Source organism: Poecilia formosa, unplaced genomic scaffold (assembly GCF_000485575.1).
Source record: "Poecilia formosa unplaced genomic scaffold, Poecilia_formosa-5.1.2 Scaffold26, whole genome shotgun sequence".
NCBI lineage: Eukaryota > Metazoa > Chordata > Actinopteri > Cyprinodontiformes > Poeciliidae > Poecilia > Poecilia formosa.
In genome coordinates, this window is record NW_006799965.1 from 1,328,341 (window position 1) to 1,346,546 (window position 18,206).

At 40.3% G+C, this 18,206-nt stretch overlaps 1 protein-coding gene across 4 annotated transcripts in view; it reads left to right on the plus strand.

The window, feature by feature from the left end:
• Positions 1–17,282, plus strand: part of LOC103135534 (A disintegrin and metalloproteinase with thrombospondin motifs 2-like) — a 130,258-nt gene extending 112,976 nt beyond the window's left edge. For all 4 annotated transcript variants that reach the window (XM_007548322.2, XM_016669580.1, XM_007548321.2 and 1 more), the window contains 13 exons: positions 78–191; positions 287–432; positions 1,184–1,344; positions 5,530–5,663; positions 5,754–5,877; positions 6,323–6,403; positions 6,507–6,670; positions 6,772–6,928; positions 7,035–7,170; positions 8,396–8,603; positions 8,686–8,815; positions 9,471–9,557; positions 13,205–17,282. In XM_007548322.2, coding sequence (XP_007548384.1) covers positions 78–191; positions 287–432; positions 1,184–1,344; positions 5,530–5,663; positions 5,754–5,877; positions 6,323–6,403; positions 6,507–6,670; positions 6,772–6,928; positions 7,035–7,170; positions 8,396–8,603; positions 8,686–8,815; positions 9,471–9,557; positions 13,205–16,524 — 4,962 coding nt within the window. In that variant the 3' untranslated portion in view covers positions 16,525–17,282. The remainder of the gene's footprint in view (positions 1–77; positions 192–286; positions 433–1,183; positions 1,345–5,529; positions 5,664–5,753; positions 5,878–6,322; positions 6,404–6,506; positions 6,671–6,771; positions 6,929–7,034; positions 7,171–8,395; positions 8,604–8,685; positions 8,816–9,470; positions 9,558–13,204) is intronic.
• The last annotated feature ends 924 nt before the right edge of the window (positions 17,283–18,206 follow it).

An 18,206-nucleotide genomic window follows, 5' to 3' on the forward strand; every position in this document is an offset into this window, starting at 1 on the left:
TTGACCTGTTAAGCAACATGTTTATTTTTGAGCTGCTGTTTTTGACTACATGCTGAAACCTCTGTGCTCCCAAACAGTACCGTACGTTTGACCCCTGCAAGCAGCTGTGGTGCAGTCACCCAGACAATCCGTTCTTCTGCAAAACCAAGAAGGGGCCACCCATTGATGGCACCATGTGTGGGAATGGAAAGGTATTGCAACATTTTTACAAGAAAAACATATTGTAAAAGATTTTACGCACAATATGTAGTTACTAAATTAGGCATATCTCTGTGCTCTCGGGCAGCACTGCTTCAAAGGTCATTGCATCTGGTTGACTCCGGACATCATGAAGCAAGATGGAAACTGGGGATCATGGAGCGAGTATGGCCAGTGCTCACGAACCTGTGGGGGAGGAGTGCAGTTTCGCACCAGAAGCTGTGACAATCCCAGGTATGACGTTATTTTCTAGTGCGTGTCTAGTGTCCGCCACGGCCATGAGGTGGAGGTGTGTAAACAGATTTAAAATAAGGTAATCATGCAACTGGATCGCAACAAAAATGTTATGGTTTCACTGACAACCAACTAGTGTTAGCGCACATAGTTCCTTTTAAATTCACCCAGGTCCGCCTCCTGCATCTGATTGGTTGTTTCCAACAAGGAGCAATGCATTTTTGCGAGTTGTCTGCAAGACCTAGGGGAGGTCAAGACATGGTCACAATTTTAAGAATTATGTACATATATATAAGTTACCTACTGCAGAATTAAAAGTTGGACTTCTCTTCAATTTAGGATGCGATTACCAGGTGTACTTGTGAATGTGACCACCACTGTGTATTTTTAAGGCAGCGTTACAGGATGTTTCTCAGTTTCAGTCGCCATCCCCCCCCCCTGCCCTGCAGACTTTAGATGTGTCCCTGCTCCAGAACACCTGATTCATATGATTGCATGACCTCCTGTGCCGCCATCAAGTGCAGCAGATGCCTGTTAAATCGCCCACAGGTTCAAGCCAGGTGTGTGGCAGAATTGAAACTACTAAAACAGGCAAAGCAGGAGAGCCTGAGGACCGGAACTGAGAAACACTGGGTTAAAGAGATCATTTTAGTTTAAAGTGTAATAAAAAAAAATAAAATAAAAAAAGCAAAAGAACAAATTACCACTTAAAAACGCCAAGAACATTTCTTGTGCCTCTTGTTTTTCCCAGCCCGGCCAATGGTGGCCGGCCCTGCAGAGGGGCAACTTACCAGTTCCAGATGTGCAACTCCAATGAATGTGAAGACATTTACAGTGATCCCAGGGAGGAGCAGTGCCACGCCTCAGAGTACATCAACAAGCACCTCTGGCTGCCTTATGAACACCCAGACCGTGAGTAGATACTGAACCAGCTTGACAGCAGCAAACCAGGAGTGATTAGGTCCTGCTGGGCCTGTGTGTTATGCTATTTAGAACTTGTGGCGTTGTGTTATTCGATTAATGGGAGCTCAGCTTTAAGGCATATCTTTAAGATATGGCATATATTTAACAATTGGAAATGATTTGGGAGTTTTTGCCTCCTCTACCCAAAGACATCTTAATCTCATTAATCCTCAGATTTCTCCAGGTTTTATTCACCATATCTAAATAATCCCACTAATACCAAACAACAAGCCCTAAGCTCGCCATCTAATGCACAGAAACTGTTTGCATTGAAGAAATAGTAAAATCAACATGGCTGCATGCATAAAATTGTCAGCTCCAGCCTATCTAAGAGCTGTACTGTCACTTCCATCTTAATACACGTGAAATTATCATCCATCTAAAGGGCAACTGTACAGCAAAGCACTGCGCTTACTTCCTATCTAAATGACCTTCCTAAATTGTTTTTCCTTCAATCTTGTTACTTCTAAATGCCATATTATTATTTTTTTCTCACTAAAGCGTTCAGCGTCATAAATTACCTCTCTTTGTGTGAAACGTCCAAACCAGTGTGTGTTTGTGAGGGAAAAAAATTATTCTGAAGGAGGTGAAACTGAATTCCTTTCACGATCCATCATCTTTGACTTCCATGATAAGTGTGAGAATGTCAACTGCAGATGTGAAACTATAATATTTGTCTAACAAATTGTTTTTATTCCCCCTTTTGGGAATTTCCCTTGTATCAACAGCTGTACTGTGAATTACTCCTGAGAGGAGAAAACATGAGGTATCAGCCAAGCAGCTAATTTTTTGGGGGGGGGGGTTTGCAGTCTGAAGCTTTCTGTGTTCTCACACGGAGGAGATCACATGTCTCCCAATATACAGCGGTGTTTGCAAAACACTTTGATTAACACCTTCTGACCCCCCCAGAGCATCTCAGAGCAGGTCCTGACAAACTGAGGATGCTGTCTTCTGTTGCTCTACACTGTGATGTTATGGTTATTATTATTATTATTATTATGTGAAAATGTTACTGGGAGAAGAACAGACTGGCTCTGAGTGAGCGTGTTGATTTATGAATAGTATATCATGCTGATGCTATAAATACAGACTCAGCCTCTGCAGTGTTTCTTTTTGACTGCACTGAATGCACATGTACAACACTGGTTTGATCAGGTGTCACCACGTTGTGGAGGATTCTTTATTAGGAGCTCACACACCTATTGGAAGAACTTGTAAATACATGTAAAAAAATAAATAAATAAAAAGCCTCCTACCGATACTTATTTCGTATGTAAGGATTAGGACTTCATAGTTTGTGAGAAACATGTAATTAAAGCAATGTACTTGTATGCAGTATCTGTATCACACAAAAAAATAAATAAAAAATTTAAAAAACAAAAGGGGGTGTATTGCACCAAGAGTTCAGGCTCTACATGCCAGGAATAGATGTGCTGATAAGTATCAGTCATTCAGAAATTATAAATATGTTTTTTTCTTTGTCTATACACCAGTTAAAGCCACGTACAATTCTTTTAACGAAGCCAAATTCTTACGATAAAACAACGTTTTTAATTTCACCAGTTTGAAATACTGTCTGAAGCCTAAGTTTGCAACGAACAAACAAAAATCATAGAATAAGTGTTTTCCTAATGCACAGTTCTACTAAGAGGGGATTATCACAGGGTCACCGGTTCTTCATAGCGTCTGTTCAATGTTATAAACATGTGGTGAAGGACCTCTTCTCCTTTTGTTAAGTATTGTGGAGGATTGTGATGCCGTAGGTCTGTTTCTGGGCCTGTTAAGAGTAAAATATCAGGACGTTTTGAAAAGGATCGGGTGACCTCATCTAGAAAACTGAAGATTTCTCAAGTAGCAGCGTAAGCAACCAAAAAGTAGTCAGAAAGCAGGACGCAGCATTCAACAACATGTAAACTTTAACTGTGTAATATTCAAACAAACTTCATAAACTGATAAATGACGAGGATTTGGGCAATTCACGGAATACAAAGTAGAAATCTTGACAAAATAATGAACAAATCATAAACCGCCACAATTTGAGCTACCATTGTGTTTTTCTACTCTGCAATGAACCAAAACACATGATCAAATCAGCTCAGAAAGGTTTACCAAACAGCATTTTTCCCTGACAATTTCAAACCTTAGACTTAAAGTATCCACAAAACCTGTGGTGAGAGCTGAAGACGATAGAGAATAAGAGAGGACCAAGGACTCTTAGAGTGATTAAGCAAACAGGAATAGTCAAAGATGGCAATCTCTTCTCTTAATGCACCAACCTGGTGAAAAGACTCAACCTTTTCATTTACCAATACTTGTGCCGCTGTTGATTTTGTTTAAAATAATCACTTCTGAACGTGGGCTTTATTTTCCCCCTGAGTAAATGTACTCAAAGTAATTAATTCTGTGTGAACTTACTATATGCTACTGCAATAAAAGACTGATAAATTTGAAGAGATATTTTAAGGCTTTTCACACGTCTTTACCAGGGATACCAGCATTTGTGAAGCTAGCTGAGGTAGATTAGTTGCATGTCTGCCACCTGTTTATTAGAGTCAAAGCTCTGAAAGACAAGGTCTCTGGCTGCTGGCCAGAGGCCTTGGTGTGTGTGTGTGTGTTTGTGCATGTGTGTGTGCGTGCGTGTGTGTGATAATGTAGGAGTGTTCATTCTCACCGGGACGGTCTGCCAGGTTTTGTCTCTGTAGTTGTAGTGTGACTAAGAGACACAATAAGACTCATCATTATGCTGACTCACCAAGATCTCATTCAGATTATTACTTACAAACAATTAAGACCAGACGTATTTGTACCCCTTAGTGATTTAGGTTTAAAGTTATGTTTTAACTTTGAAAATTCGACATAGTTACCAGCAAGCTTTTTGCATATCTTCACTATTAACCCAGTATGAACATCTTTGACTTTTCATACTGGGTTACAAGCTCCAAGTGTTTGAAGTTGGAAGGCCTCTTTGCCATTACCTGCATGGTAAACTGCCCTCCCCCCCTCAACAGACTGTCTATCACAGTCAAATCAGCTTTCTGAATTTGCGGCTCCAATTTGTTAATATTTTAGTTGGTAAACCTTCTCTTCTCTACTTTAGATATGTGTTGCCTAAGATCAAGTTCGTCTGTGGACTGCCTGAACTTCTTGTTGAGAATCTTGATATGGATGACCTCCAAAATAATTATGTTCCCTCTGCCATTTTAGGCTGCAAATGCTATTCTTGAGTTTGAGTGTTTCTCTTCTGTATGCCAAATAAAATACTTGATTGTGGCTAAATAACTAAACTTGTTTCATCTCGCCATAAAACAGAAGATCAAAACATCTTGTTCTTTGCCTCGGTGAGATTTTGCAAAAGCCAAGTGGGCTTCTGTGGGCCTTAGTCTAAGAATAGCCTTTGTTTGTTGTTCCACATCGATGGTGTCCAGCAGTCTATTGGACTGAGGTGTTGCCACCGACACGCCCCATGTTCTTCACAACGACCTTGTTCCTAGGATGCTTTTTCACCTCTTGCACCATCAGCCTTGGCAGTGAGAAGGTGTCACTTATGACTTGCAGCCACCTCCTTCATGGTTTTCAACAGTGTTTAGTTTCTTGTAGTGTTTCAACATGACTTCATACTGGGGCCTTTGGAACTTGAGGACAACTAAAAATTGCCTTTTTTTTTTCCTTTCATTAGTCCTGAGCTGACAAAATGTCCAAACATTGGTTTTTACTGAGCTCTTTAGTTTTTTATATATATATATATATATATATATATATATATATATATATATATATATATATATATTTTTTTTTTTTAATAATTTTTATTCGGATGTTTCACAACAGCATAGTCAATTCTGAATCCTGCACAACTTTGAATTTTACCGCCAACTCACAGTTGTATTAATTTCAGACAAGTTACTTAATTGTCAGTAGAAGTCAAACCAAAACTTTTCTGCTGACATCTTTGGCACGTCGTGCATCCTTTCCTGAAAGAAAGAAAATGTGTTGGTCAAGTTAAAGATGATTTTAAATCTGCGCTGGTATGAGCAATTATGGGATTAACAGTGCCAACTAATGCAATTACGTAATCAGGGTAAAATGGAGCTTTTTTATTTTATTATTTAATGTGAAACTATGTTTGCTTTCTAGCTAACAAACGCTGCCACCTGTACTGCCAGTCAAAGGAGACCAGAGATGTGGTCCTCATGGAGAAACTGGTGCTGGATGGCACGCTCTGCTCATACAAGGACCCGCACAGCGTGTGCGTGCGTGGCGAGTGTGAGGTGAGGTTCTTCACGTGTGCGTCTGTTTGTGTGCCTCAAAGTTAAACAGCTGCTTTTATTCTCATCGGCTTCCTTGGTTTCCATTAACAGAAGGTGGGCTGCGATGGCGTGGTGGGCTCCTCGAAGCAGGAAGACAAGTGTGGCGTGTGCGGAGGCGACAACTCCAGCTGTAAAACCTTTAAAGACACAATCATGCGGACTGCTAAAAAGCAGGGTAAACGGAGGAAGCTGACTTGATTCTATCCTGGCAGAAAAACTGCTGGAATGTATTTTCTCTCTCCCGTCTCCCCCTCGTTCTGATGCTTAAATGAACAGCGCCCTCTAGAGGCAGATGCTTAAAAATGTCCCTGAACCTCAGGGAAGTTTGACCATATGTTTCCATGCGAACATTGCCAAGACTTTACGTCAAAGTTCGTGAGCTAATGTTGAGTCTATTATCTAACTCTTGAAGTCAGGGCAGGCCTAGCTCATGAGAGCTGAATTCCTGGAAGAGTCTGTTTTTTCAGGCTCAAACTAATAAAAAAAGTTTCCAGTGAGGCATTTTTTCTGCTTAGGTGTCCTATCTGGAAACTACAAATTGAGCTCTTTGAAAGGGGGCTGGAGGGTTTTAGATCCCAAATAAAAAAATAAAAAAAAACTCATTGAGTCTGTCATTTCAGGCTTCCTTAAGGTTCTTGAAATCCCCAGAGGAGCGAGGCATTTACTCATTCAGGAGCTGAAAGCCACCTCACACACTTTTGGTAAACGAAACCCTCCCTTGGTCCTTTTTCTGTCATGCACGTTCTGTGTATGTTTCCTTTTTTTTTTACGTATAAAGAGTTATTATTTCTCATTCATTCACAGCTGTTAAAAATGTGGCATCAGGACTGTTTTTTCTGAACGGCGAAAACGACTACCCCGAGTCCCGCTCTGTGATAGAGAAGGGCGTAGAATGGGAGTATGAGAACGACAACGACAAGGAAACGGTCCAGACCACTGGGCCCCTCAGACATGGAATTCTAATAATGGTACAAACAGCAGGATCAAATTAAAAGTTTGGTTTTTATGACCATAAATCCTAAATTAAACCAGTTTTCCTTAGATTTTTCTTTGCCGATCTCTCCCGTAGATGAAATTGCATGGCGACGAGGATGTCAATTTGTCGTATAAGTACATGATGAATATGGACGGCGATTCGAACATTCAGGACAACATGCTGGTAGAGGACAGTGCCTACGAATGGGCTCCGAAGAGATGGTCTTATTGCTCCAAAGCTTGTGGTGGAGGTATGTTAAAAAAGCCAGTCACCGCACGGCCTCCGTAGTCACATGTATTTATTTTTTTCCGTTATTATATCCTAGAATCATCAATTGACTGTCCCCTTCTCTTCAGGGAAACAGTATCTGCGATATGGATGCAGAAGGAAAGTTGACAGCAAGATGGTTCACAAAAGCTTCTGTAATAAGTCCAACATGAAGCCCAGAGGAGACATAAGAGACTGCAACCAGAAGCCTTGCCCTCCACCCATGTATGTACTCAGTAATTCCTTCTGGAAATTGAAGGTAGATATTGTTTGTTATGACCAGTGCCAGGAATAGTGAAAAAAAAAAAAACTCTATTTATCTTATAACCGTGGCATCTGTTTGCACGTATGCAGGAAGTGAACATGTTAACATAAAAGCCAATGTGTTAGAAGAGGGAAAAATTGACAAAGCTTAAGGGGCTCGAGAAACGGGCATCGACAAGACAAACGAAAACGCCAAATTCATTCCCGCCGTGGTGAAATCCAACATGGGACACGATGCCAGCGACAAAAGTTGAACATTTTTTCAACCGTCTTGTCGCAAGCCCGACTGTGCAAATTTTATGCGTAGGAGCTGAAAATTTTATATGCACGGACTCTGCCAGTCACTTTGCTGAAGGAGGGCAAAAGATCGTCGCCTCAGAGTACAAGTCCCACAGGAAATGAATAAAGAGGGAGCAATATGGCCTTCCATGTGTCGAGCTCTTAACTATGTGAGTTACTGTGACAAGAATGGACTTGGGATGGCTCAGTCACTGGGTCAGAGTGAGGCACATGTGGAGAGAAACGACAACAGGCTACTACTGTAGTGTAGCTGTCTTCTTGTGGACATCATTTCTGGTTCTGATGGTAAAGTGACAGAATTCATCATGTATTTCAGTGTGTTTCTTATGCAAAGCCCCAGACAAGTAACGTTGCCCTTGCTGAGTCCAATGATCAACTAGTCATTAGAACGAAAAACCACAGTGTAAAGACGGACTAGCCTGATAAATCACGCATTCTTTTGCATCGCATGGATGTAATGCATGGTATTCCCTGATGGTTGCCACAAAATATAGGTGGTTCACTTCAACTTTACAAGTTTGAGTTATTGACTTGACCTCCAAATTCCTCAGACGTCAATCTAGTCAAGCATCTTTGGAACGAGCTGGGCCGACGCATGAGGTCCACAGGCACCAACCCCACAACTTTACGGGATTTGAAGCTTCAGCTGCTGACATATTGGTGTCACATACCACAGCACACCTTCAGGGATCTAGTGGTTTCCATGCCTTGACAGGTCAGGCCAGTTCAGCAGCAAAGGGGAACCCAACATAGTGCGAGCCGGGTAGTCACTACGTTACACCCGATCATGTATATTCAGGCTGTCTTTAAGCTTCTACCACTTTTAGATGATTCTCTTAATTTGCCGCTCCGGTGTTTTCCCAAACATTTGGTATTTCACTTGCAGCTGGGTGACAGGAGAGTGGCAGAACTGCAGTAAACCCTGCGGAAAGACAGGGATGCAAGTACGCTCCGTTACCTGTGTTCAGCCTTCGGAGGACAACACGACGCGCCTCATACACAATAAACACTGCAGCGACGACCGTCCTGAGTCCCGCAGGTCCTGCAACCGATATCCCTGCCCCACGCAGTGGAGAGTCGGACCCTGGTCACAAGTACGCACCCGAGACATTAATAGAAAATATGAACAAATGTTTTTTGAATAAATATGTTTACGCTATGGTCCTGTGTCGCCAGTGTTCAGTGACTTGTGGAAACGGGACGCAGCAGAGGCAGGCACTGTGCCACACCAGGGACAACACCATAGGACTCTGTCTAGACAGCAAGCCTGACACCATAAGAGTTTGTCGCCTGGAACCATGTCGCAGTATGTGTTAAGCAAACTCCACTGCTCAAATAACTCTTTAGTCAACTGTGTTTAGAGCTACTCTTTGTGATTTACATGTTACTTATTCGATAGCAGTGAAACAGAAATGTTCAGTATGAACATTTTGGTATTTGCTACACTTAAATCCGTACATAAGGTTACTGTCAAATGTTTGATAAACCTAATGGACATTTGAGAGGACAGTGGAAAAAGAAATGTTAACATTAAAACAGACTTTTTAGTCGTTCGGAAGAGAAAAAAAAGAAACAAAACTATTGTAGTATCTGTGTCTGCATTATGTTTTCTCTGCTTTCTTGTTGCGGACAAACAAAATGACATTTTTTTGCTAAATTGCTAAGCAGTTACTTCAAAAATGCAGCTCATTGAACAAAACAAACCACTTTACTTCAGATTTTGCTACATCCATACATGCAGGACTAGTTTAGTCCTGAAGGTGATGGACATGTGTTTTTCCACAGGGGGCACAGGCAATCAAGTGGAGGAAAATCTAAGTCAAAGTTAAAATATCCAGTGTGGACATGTGCAAAAATGTCCTAACTTCTGATGAAAGTGATAAATGTCTCAAACGCTCCTTCGTAGGATGCTCCCTTTATTGCACTTGAGTTGTCTTACCGTCTCTGTGTCCCCTTTGCAGAGGGCTCATCAGACCTCAACAAGAATGGCAACATTCTGATCCAGTGGCTTTCCCGCCCCAACCCCAACTACCCAAGGATCTCATCACGTAAAACCTCCCTCTATAGCTCCCAGCCCGGCCTTCACAGCGACAGCCGCAGCCGCATGTCTGTCCTCTGCTGGGCCCTGCCCATCTCTGTCCTCCTGTCTCTGCAGGGCCGGCCCCGGCTGGCCCCCTGACCTGCCCTTCCTGCTGCGCCTTGTGCCTGTGCCCACGCCCGTATGAGCGAGCGGCAAAGCTTTCGCTTCTCTTTTGGGGGGGTGGGGGGGATTGTTCTCTCTCTCTCTCTCTCTGTGTCTGAGGCGGCTCTGACCGGGGGAGGTCTCTGGCTCCTGTGTGTGCTAGTTGGTTCTCTCTTGCTCTGTCTCTCTTTATCTATCTCTCCTCTATGGAGCATTGTGTTGTAACCGCTGGCCAGTCGAAAACTTAAAAGATCAACAAAAAATTTGGTGTGAAGAGGATTTTAAGTGGCAGACGGGTTTTCGGTGACACCTCCTGTGACGTGTCAAAGGGGCCGTTCATGTGTGAGGGGACCCACTCTCCTCTCTGCATTTGGCAGCCATGTTTTGCGCGATGTTATGGGTTACCACACCTGAGACGCAGCAGGGCTTTTCTTTCTTTTTTTCTTTTTTTTTTCCCTTTTGTAGCGCACTGTCAGTGTGGGAGAAAAAAAAATCAGAAATGGTATATAAATATCTATATGGGAAAAAAAAGTATTTATATCTAAAAAAAAATAAAAATATGAAAGCTTTATTGTGAATGTGATCTGAGGACATCTTTGCTAAAGTGCTCATCTTGACATCTCGGTTCCATTCGGGGATGAAAATGGCGCTCCCATTTCCAGATTGACAAGAACTCAGCACAGTGAAAAGATATAAGGGGATCTTTTTTTGTTTTGTTTTGTTTTGTTTTGGTTGATTTTATTTTTTGCAAAGTGAACTGAGGAGTTAAAAATTGTGAAGTACGTCTGATAAGAAGAAAAAAAGAATTTAAAATAAAAAAAATACAGGGTAGTTTGACCACTTGAGGTTGCTTCCCATTCCACCTCATCATCAGCCATCCTCTCTTTGACTGTTATACAAAAGTTCAATAAATGCAGCTTATTTGTGCTTGCAGACTTTAAACAAATACATCTATAAATATATTTGTATTTATATATACCTATAAATCTAAATCTATATGAGTACCAATAATATTAATAACGTTTTACCATGAATAAGCTGTAGCTTATTTGCCTAAAACCTTTGGACTGCTATTGATCGCTTAGATCCTTGACTGTTATGTGTATTTTTTTAATGATTTTACATGAATACAGATAAATATTTAATAAAGGCAAAGTGTTTTGTGGGGAACGGGTTTGACCCATATTATGCAGGACTTGGTCAGTTAGTTGCCTCTCCATTCGCTCAGATGGATCAGTGGTTTTACTGTTGCTTCTTGTTTTTGTTTTTTTTATTGTTGTTTTGTTTTTTTCTTTCAGGATAGGATCATGTTTTGTCATGCACATTTGCATCCATCACCTGGATGTTTGGACACATGTATGTGCGAGCGTGCATCTGTCCCACGTGCGAGTCCACGAGTGCGTGTGCGCGAGGGTGGATGTGCGTCTTGTCACGTGCGAGCGAGTGTGCGAGGGTGCTAAATCATTTGGGCTTTTAACACACTGCGATCAGATACAGAAATACCTCATAAACTTTGATTTCGAGAGCGTCCAATGGTCTCACTTTATGTTTTTGTCGAACATGAACAATGCCTTATCTTGGATTGAATGTAACGGCATTTATCTGTGAAAGAGATGGCTTTACTCATTCAAAGTTTCACTCGGAATAGAGGCAGCTTCAAACCAACGTAAAATCACACCCGCCAACCATCAAAACCTACCAAGCTGACGTCGGACCAGTGTCCGACTACCGGAAAGGATTTTCAAAAGGGCCTAGGGTACTGACACATTTGGCATCTTGGAGAACAAAAAAAAAAAAAAAAAAAAGAACACTTCAGACTTGTCATTGTATTGTGATCACATATTTCTGTTGTGACTATGTAGCGAGCTATCCAAGGTTTCCTTCTGCTGGAGTTGGACTTTACGAGACCATGCCAGACCTAGCAGTGCGATACTGTATATAAAATTGGTGTTGACTGTATTTAATAATGTTCATGACTGTTATCTTCTTCTATAATATTCTATACTTTGGGTAACTGTTTCGTGGCTTCACTGGCCTGCTGCGTGGGGCTGGCTAATGTTCGAAGAAACATTCAGATGGACTACGTGCACTGCGTCTATATGCACTTTGATTTATCAGGGAAATTTTATTAATGTTTTGTAAATGTTTCATATGACACTTAATGTGCCATTCCAGTTTTTACATCATCATCATGTAAATTCTGTATTTTCTTTAAAAAGCAAATATAATTTATGTACTTCATGTTCTTTTCTCAGTCAACTGACAGATTGACTTGTTGATTTCCAAGTAATCAAGTGTTTTACCAAAGTGACTGTGAACTTGTAACTTTCGATACAGTTGAATTATTTTTCTTAAGAAAAAAAAAATCTATATATCTATATAATGAGCTGGAGGTGGGAGAGGGCGTACATCTCATTGTTTCAGTTCCTGTCATTCTCAACAGCAAAGTTGTATCAATAAAAATGTTTTAAAAAGTGTGACTTTTCACTCTGCAGGAATTTGTACAGTAGAAAATATGCTGTTTTGTAGTGACACAGTTTAGTTATTTCCTGATTAGATTTATTTTTTTTTGTCACTGATACACATCATGTATTAGAGATGTCATTTCTGAGTGAAAATTGGCTGATACCGACAATCAAGTGTGTTGTTAAAGCTAGTAAAATAGCACTTTCCTGAAAACTGTAGCTTTAGATTGCAGTAAAGTGCCAGTTGACATTCCCTCAGTATCACAACTAACTCAACTATAAACGTCTGGATGCTTCAGTATCACCTAGTTTTCTCTTTTTTTGGTCAGCAACAGACATTGTGTAACCACTGGAGTTTCTACAGGTCAGCCTCAATACGCTGCTCCACAGTGGATTAGCTTGACTTAGAAAGTCACTTTTAATATTCTGGCAAAACATCACATGAAACACACATAGCATTATCAATTGTTTGTAAACATGTGCGCTGTATGACTGGAGACATGTACCTATGGTCTTGGAAGTTATGTCTTCCTTTTTGCTAAGCTAACCCTGACATTTTCCGTGCATCTTGCTGACATAATCTCAGCAATGGGTAATGGGAGCTGAAATTTGTCTTGGAGTTCCAATATGGATTAATTAAGAGTGTTAATATCTGAAGCCCACATCAGCCCATAATTTGTTTACACTGAGTGGTTGAGTTTGACATTAAACTACCAATCTAAATGACAGATGTTAAGTTAACGATCAGTTGTTCTTTACACCCAAGAAAGTTTTACTGACAACTAAAGACTGGCAATCATTTGCTGTATTTCAGCTGCTCTGGATTAATTTGATGACTGCTCTTAAAATTTTCTCTTCCTTCCTGCATCCTCTGCTGATGATCTGGCTTTACTCCTGTATTTTTCTAACTACACACACACACACACACACACACACACACACAAATGCTACTATTTTTTCAGGATACATTCCTTAACTTAGAAATATTACCCTATTGCATCATGTTCTTTTCTATTCCCAGTCTGAGTTCTTTGTCTCTTCTTCACAGGCCTGCCATGTAAAGGAGATCGCTCTGTGTTCTGTCGTATGGAGGCTCTGCAGCGCCACTGCTCTTTATCAGACTTCTGGCGATTATGCTGCAAAACCTGCAGCACCATCAACAGCACCAAACCTGAACCCAATTCCACCTCTACATTCACCGTCAAAATCACTGCCTCACCTACTCCATCTGAGAACATTCTCAGCGCCATCTTCACCACCGCTCAACCCACTAAAACTGCCGTCCCTGCTACCTCAACTTCAACCACCACTCACGTCCCAAACCTAACAACCATCACCATTGATACCACTGAATCTTCACCAAGAACAACAAAAACCATCCCCACTCATCAATTACTTGCAACTAGCATTCCTTTTATCCCCACTGTCTTTTCAGGATCTGTTTCACCTTCTACTGACACTCGTTTAGGAGCCTCTACAACCCCACCTCGTTTTTCCATCAAGTCTTCTCTGAGACCCTCAACAATCATTTCCACTCATCCAGCGGATACAGTGAGTTCTCCCTCCTCCAGCACTTTTCCAACCTCTGTCACCACCGATTACCCAGCTTCTACAATTCAAACCCTTTATTCCATCCCATCTGCATCATCTACCACCAAAGAAACTCCCACTCATCCACCAGCTCCAACAAGCTCTTTTTTCCTCCCAACCATCTCTCCTAATGCAATCACAACACCTTCTACAAGTCATGCAAATGCTGAGATCACGGAGCCACTTTTGCAGAGAACTTCAACTACTTCAACACCTGGGGCAGCAAGTGTCAAAGGCCTTGCGTCAACACCCACTCCTGTGACAAGTCCAATGGAAAGCACTACTAAAACAGTCACCATGCAAAAATATAGTCCTGATAAGAAAATTCAGCCACAAACTAAGAAAAGGGTGGATCCATCACAGGAAAGTGGAAAAAAGGAAATCCCACAACGAAATACTACAAAAAATTATGTTCCACCAAGGAATAATCTTCAAAAGAAAACAAGTATCACTGCAAAAACTGGAGCTCCCAAAAAGACTATTGCTTCACACTCTAATGTGAAGAAGGCCACTCCAACAAACACGATCCCAACCCCTACTGCAAAGAGTATTCTACCTAATAGACCTCCAAAGAAGACCATTCCACCAAGCACTAAAGTGATAAAGACTCGCCCACCAAGCACCAGTCCCAAAAAAAACATTCTTCCAAACCCAACTATGAAAAAGGCCACTCCAACAAATACAACATCAAAAGATACTTCTCCATCAACCCCTACTGCGAAGAAGAAAAGTCTCCAGGATAAGCCTCCAAAAAAGACCATCCCATCAAAAACTAAGGTGATAAAGACTAACCCACCAAGCACCAGTCCCAAAACAAACATTCTTCCAAACCCAACTATGAAAAAGGCCAGTCCAACAAACACAACATCAAAAGGGACTTCTCCTTCAACTCATACTCCAAAGAAGAAAACTCTACAGGATAAGCATCCAAAGAAGAGCATTCCACCAAACACTAAAGTGATAAAGACTAACCCACCAAGCACCAGTGTCAAAAAAAACATTATTTCAAGCCCAACCATAATAAAAGCCACTCCAACAAATACAACACCAAAAGAGACTTCGCCATCAACCCCTACTGCAAAGAAGAAAAGTCTGCAGGATGAGCCTCCAAAGAAGACCATCCCATCAAACACTAAAGTGATAAAGACTAACCCACCAAGCACCAGTCCCACAACAAACATTCTTCCAAACCCAACTATGAAAAAGGCCAGTCCAACAAATACAACATCAAAAGGGGCTTCTCCTTCAACTGATACTGCAAAGAATACTTTACAGAATAGGCATCCAAAGAAGAGCATCCCACCAAACACTAAAGTGATAAAGACTAACCCACCAAGCACCAGTCCCAAAAAAACTAGTCCTCCAAAGAAGAGCATTCTACCAAAGACTAAAGTGATAAAGACTAACCCACCAAACATAAATCCAAAAAAGAATATCCTTGCAAAGCCAACTGCAAAGAAGACTCCATCAAATACTACCCCATCAAACCCTTCAGCAAAGAGGGCACTAAATCATACACCAAACAATATTTATTCATCAAACTCTACAGTGAAAATGTCCAATCCAGCAAATACTACGCCAAGAATGACTGTCTCAAAGAATAGCACAAAAAAGACTAATCCACCATACACTGGTACCAGAAATGCATCTACACCAAATGCAACTCCAAAAATGACTACTGTAGTTAATGATCCTTTGAAAAGGAAAACTCCAAACACCACTTCTAAAAAGACAGCTCCAACAAAGAACATTCCAGCGAAAAAAACTAAATCTTCACCTAAAAAAGAGGTTAGTTTAAAGCCCAATCCCAAAAAAACAACTGAACAAAAGAAAACTTTCACAAAACAACCTCAAACAAAGACCAACCTTAAACACAACCCAAAAAAAGCCCCAGAAAGTGCTAAGTCAAAGGTCAGTGTTAAACAGAATAAAGTCAAGGACATGAAGACCAATCAAAAACAGAACACTCCTTACTTTGCCACATCCTCCACCCCTTATCGGGTATTTTCTTCCATGATTCCTTCCAGCAGCATTGTACAAGTTACAGTGGTGAGCTCATCTCCCTCTGATTCAAAAGCCAGTCCTTCATTCATCAACAGCGATGCACCGGTCACAGACAGAACTCCAGTCATGCACTACAGCGACACAGAGAAAGAGTCCATTACACCAGACCCTTATGATGATTTCATAACACCCCTTAATGACATCAACACTGAGGCTGACACACGAACTATTCGATCTAGTGAAATCACAGTGACAAGTAGTGGTGAAGCTGCCAACTGGACTTATCCAAGTGGTGATAACAATAAAGAGTCTTACAGCAGTTCGGGAGTGGTCACAGATACTGTTGTGCTGGAGGATAGCCTCTCCATGGTGATCCCGACTATAAACGGAGAGGACACAACAGAGAGAGCCTTTCCACCCTGGCTTGACCTTTCTGATTACATCCCTGCAGGTGTACCCATTTCCACAACGACCTCAGACCTTCCTGCCTCCCCAGTTCCCACTGCGGTCCCTCACACAAAGGAAGAACAAGTGACAGTGAACCCTGAAATCATCTCCACTTTGAAACCTCCGCAAAATGCTGCGGAGAATAATGAGAGCAACTCGATCGCTGCATTCGATAACAGAGTCATTGTTGCAGATAGTGACATTTCTCAAAACAATCTGATCCCAAGGCACCTCAGAGAACGAACCAGGAACAAACGAATACAAGAACTTCTGGAGGAGAAGCGAAATTTTCTCCTCAGAATGAAAAGGGGCAACACAGAACAATAGAACAGCGGAGATAAACTCTTCTTGAGTCCAACAATGTTTTATATCAGGCCTCCCAAAGGGAAAAGGAAAAAAAAAAGAGAAAACATCCCTTAAGTATCAAGTGAAAAGCAAAGATTGGACAAAAATGTCTTGCTGAATGTTGCAGAGTTGGTGCAGTTTGGCATGTAGACACAGTACTGAGAAATAAACAGGTTTGATATTGCACAGGGCCTTTGAAAAGCCAAGTTGTTTTCCGTCTTCACAACCAGCCTGTTGTCTGAGAATTGAATCACCATGTAGATAAGATAGATGTATTGTATTTTTTAAATATTGTTTTTCTAAGCACACGGAGAACAGAATTTATCACCTGTTGTCTCAAGTTACAGTGTTAAGCTACTGCCAGTGACTGCAGCCAGCCCCTCAGACGTTAGCGTCCCATGAAATGGTCGTTTTGAATGAGATTAAATAGTCATTCTGGTAAAATTAGACATTTACAAAGGTCCTGTTGGTTGTGATTTCAACTTTTACACTTGTTAGAATAGTTCTATCTTCAAAGCAAACATTTTCTGTAACATTTCTAAGTTCTCAGGAATCCAATTTTGAAAGATTTATTACAGGCATTTGAAAATATTTGGTGCTTAAATTTCCCGCAAAGCCAAATAAAAAGTGTTAAAACACAAAGGAAATTAACATTCACTGACTGCTTTTTGGTCAATGAAATTGTTCTTCTTTCATCAGTGTTGCCAAAAGTTAAGATGTTTCTCATGCATTTATTTATGACAAAATACATATAGAAAAGAAAAAAGATCCTTAGTTTAACATCCGAGGGCCAGTGTGTTTTTCTCTCTTAAAGTTGTATTATTTGTACATGTTAAGTTACATCATCTGAAAAATCAACTATATTTCTGTACTATATATGTACATATGAAAAAGAAGTTAATGTTAAATATTTATTAAAGTTTAAATTCTTTTGATATGTTGCAATTGATCTGAGTTGTGTGATTTTTTTGCTTGAAGAATTTTTTTTTTCCTTTAGTGTTTTTTAATGGTAATTCAATATTTGACCGCCAGGTGGCGACAGAGCTATGTAGTTATCTCAGTCTTTCTTTGCACTGATGCTAATCCACACATCAGTGATTTTTAAGCCTTGACAAATGATATATCTCCAAATGTTATCAACATTACTTTTGTCTGGGTTTATTTTTATTTAAAAAAACAAACAAAAAAACAAAACATTTAACTGCTGATGGGAAAAGTATTATTGTTGCCATGATTTGAAGTTGGAACAAACCATAAAAACCAGTTGATACTAAATCTAAATCAACAAAGTAATTCTAAAATTCTATATATTTAAGTTTATAATAGTTTTATGAAGCTTTAAACATTTTAAAGAGTCTTGCATCACCATATGGAATAATAAATACATGCAAAAAAAAAAATCTAAATCCATTTTAATCTCAGGCTACATAGCAAAGGAGGGTACACACAGTGTCATATTTTATTTTATTTTATTTATTTTTTTGTCCCCAGTAATCTCAGGAGTTATTTTTTATTTTATTTTATTTTATTTTATTTTATTTTATTTTATTGGTCTTTTGACACCACTGGGACAGTTTTTATTTTGCAGGTAGAGAGAAATTAGATTTTTCAATTATTTATTTTGCAAATAGCTTTTCTTGGGAAAATTAAGGGACATTGTGTTT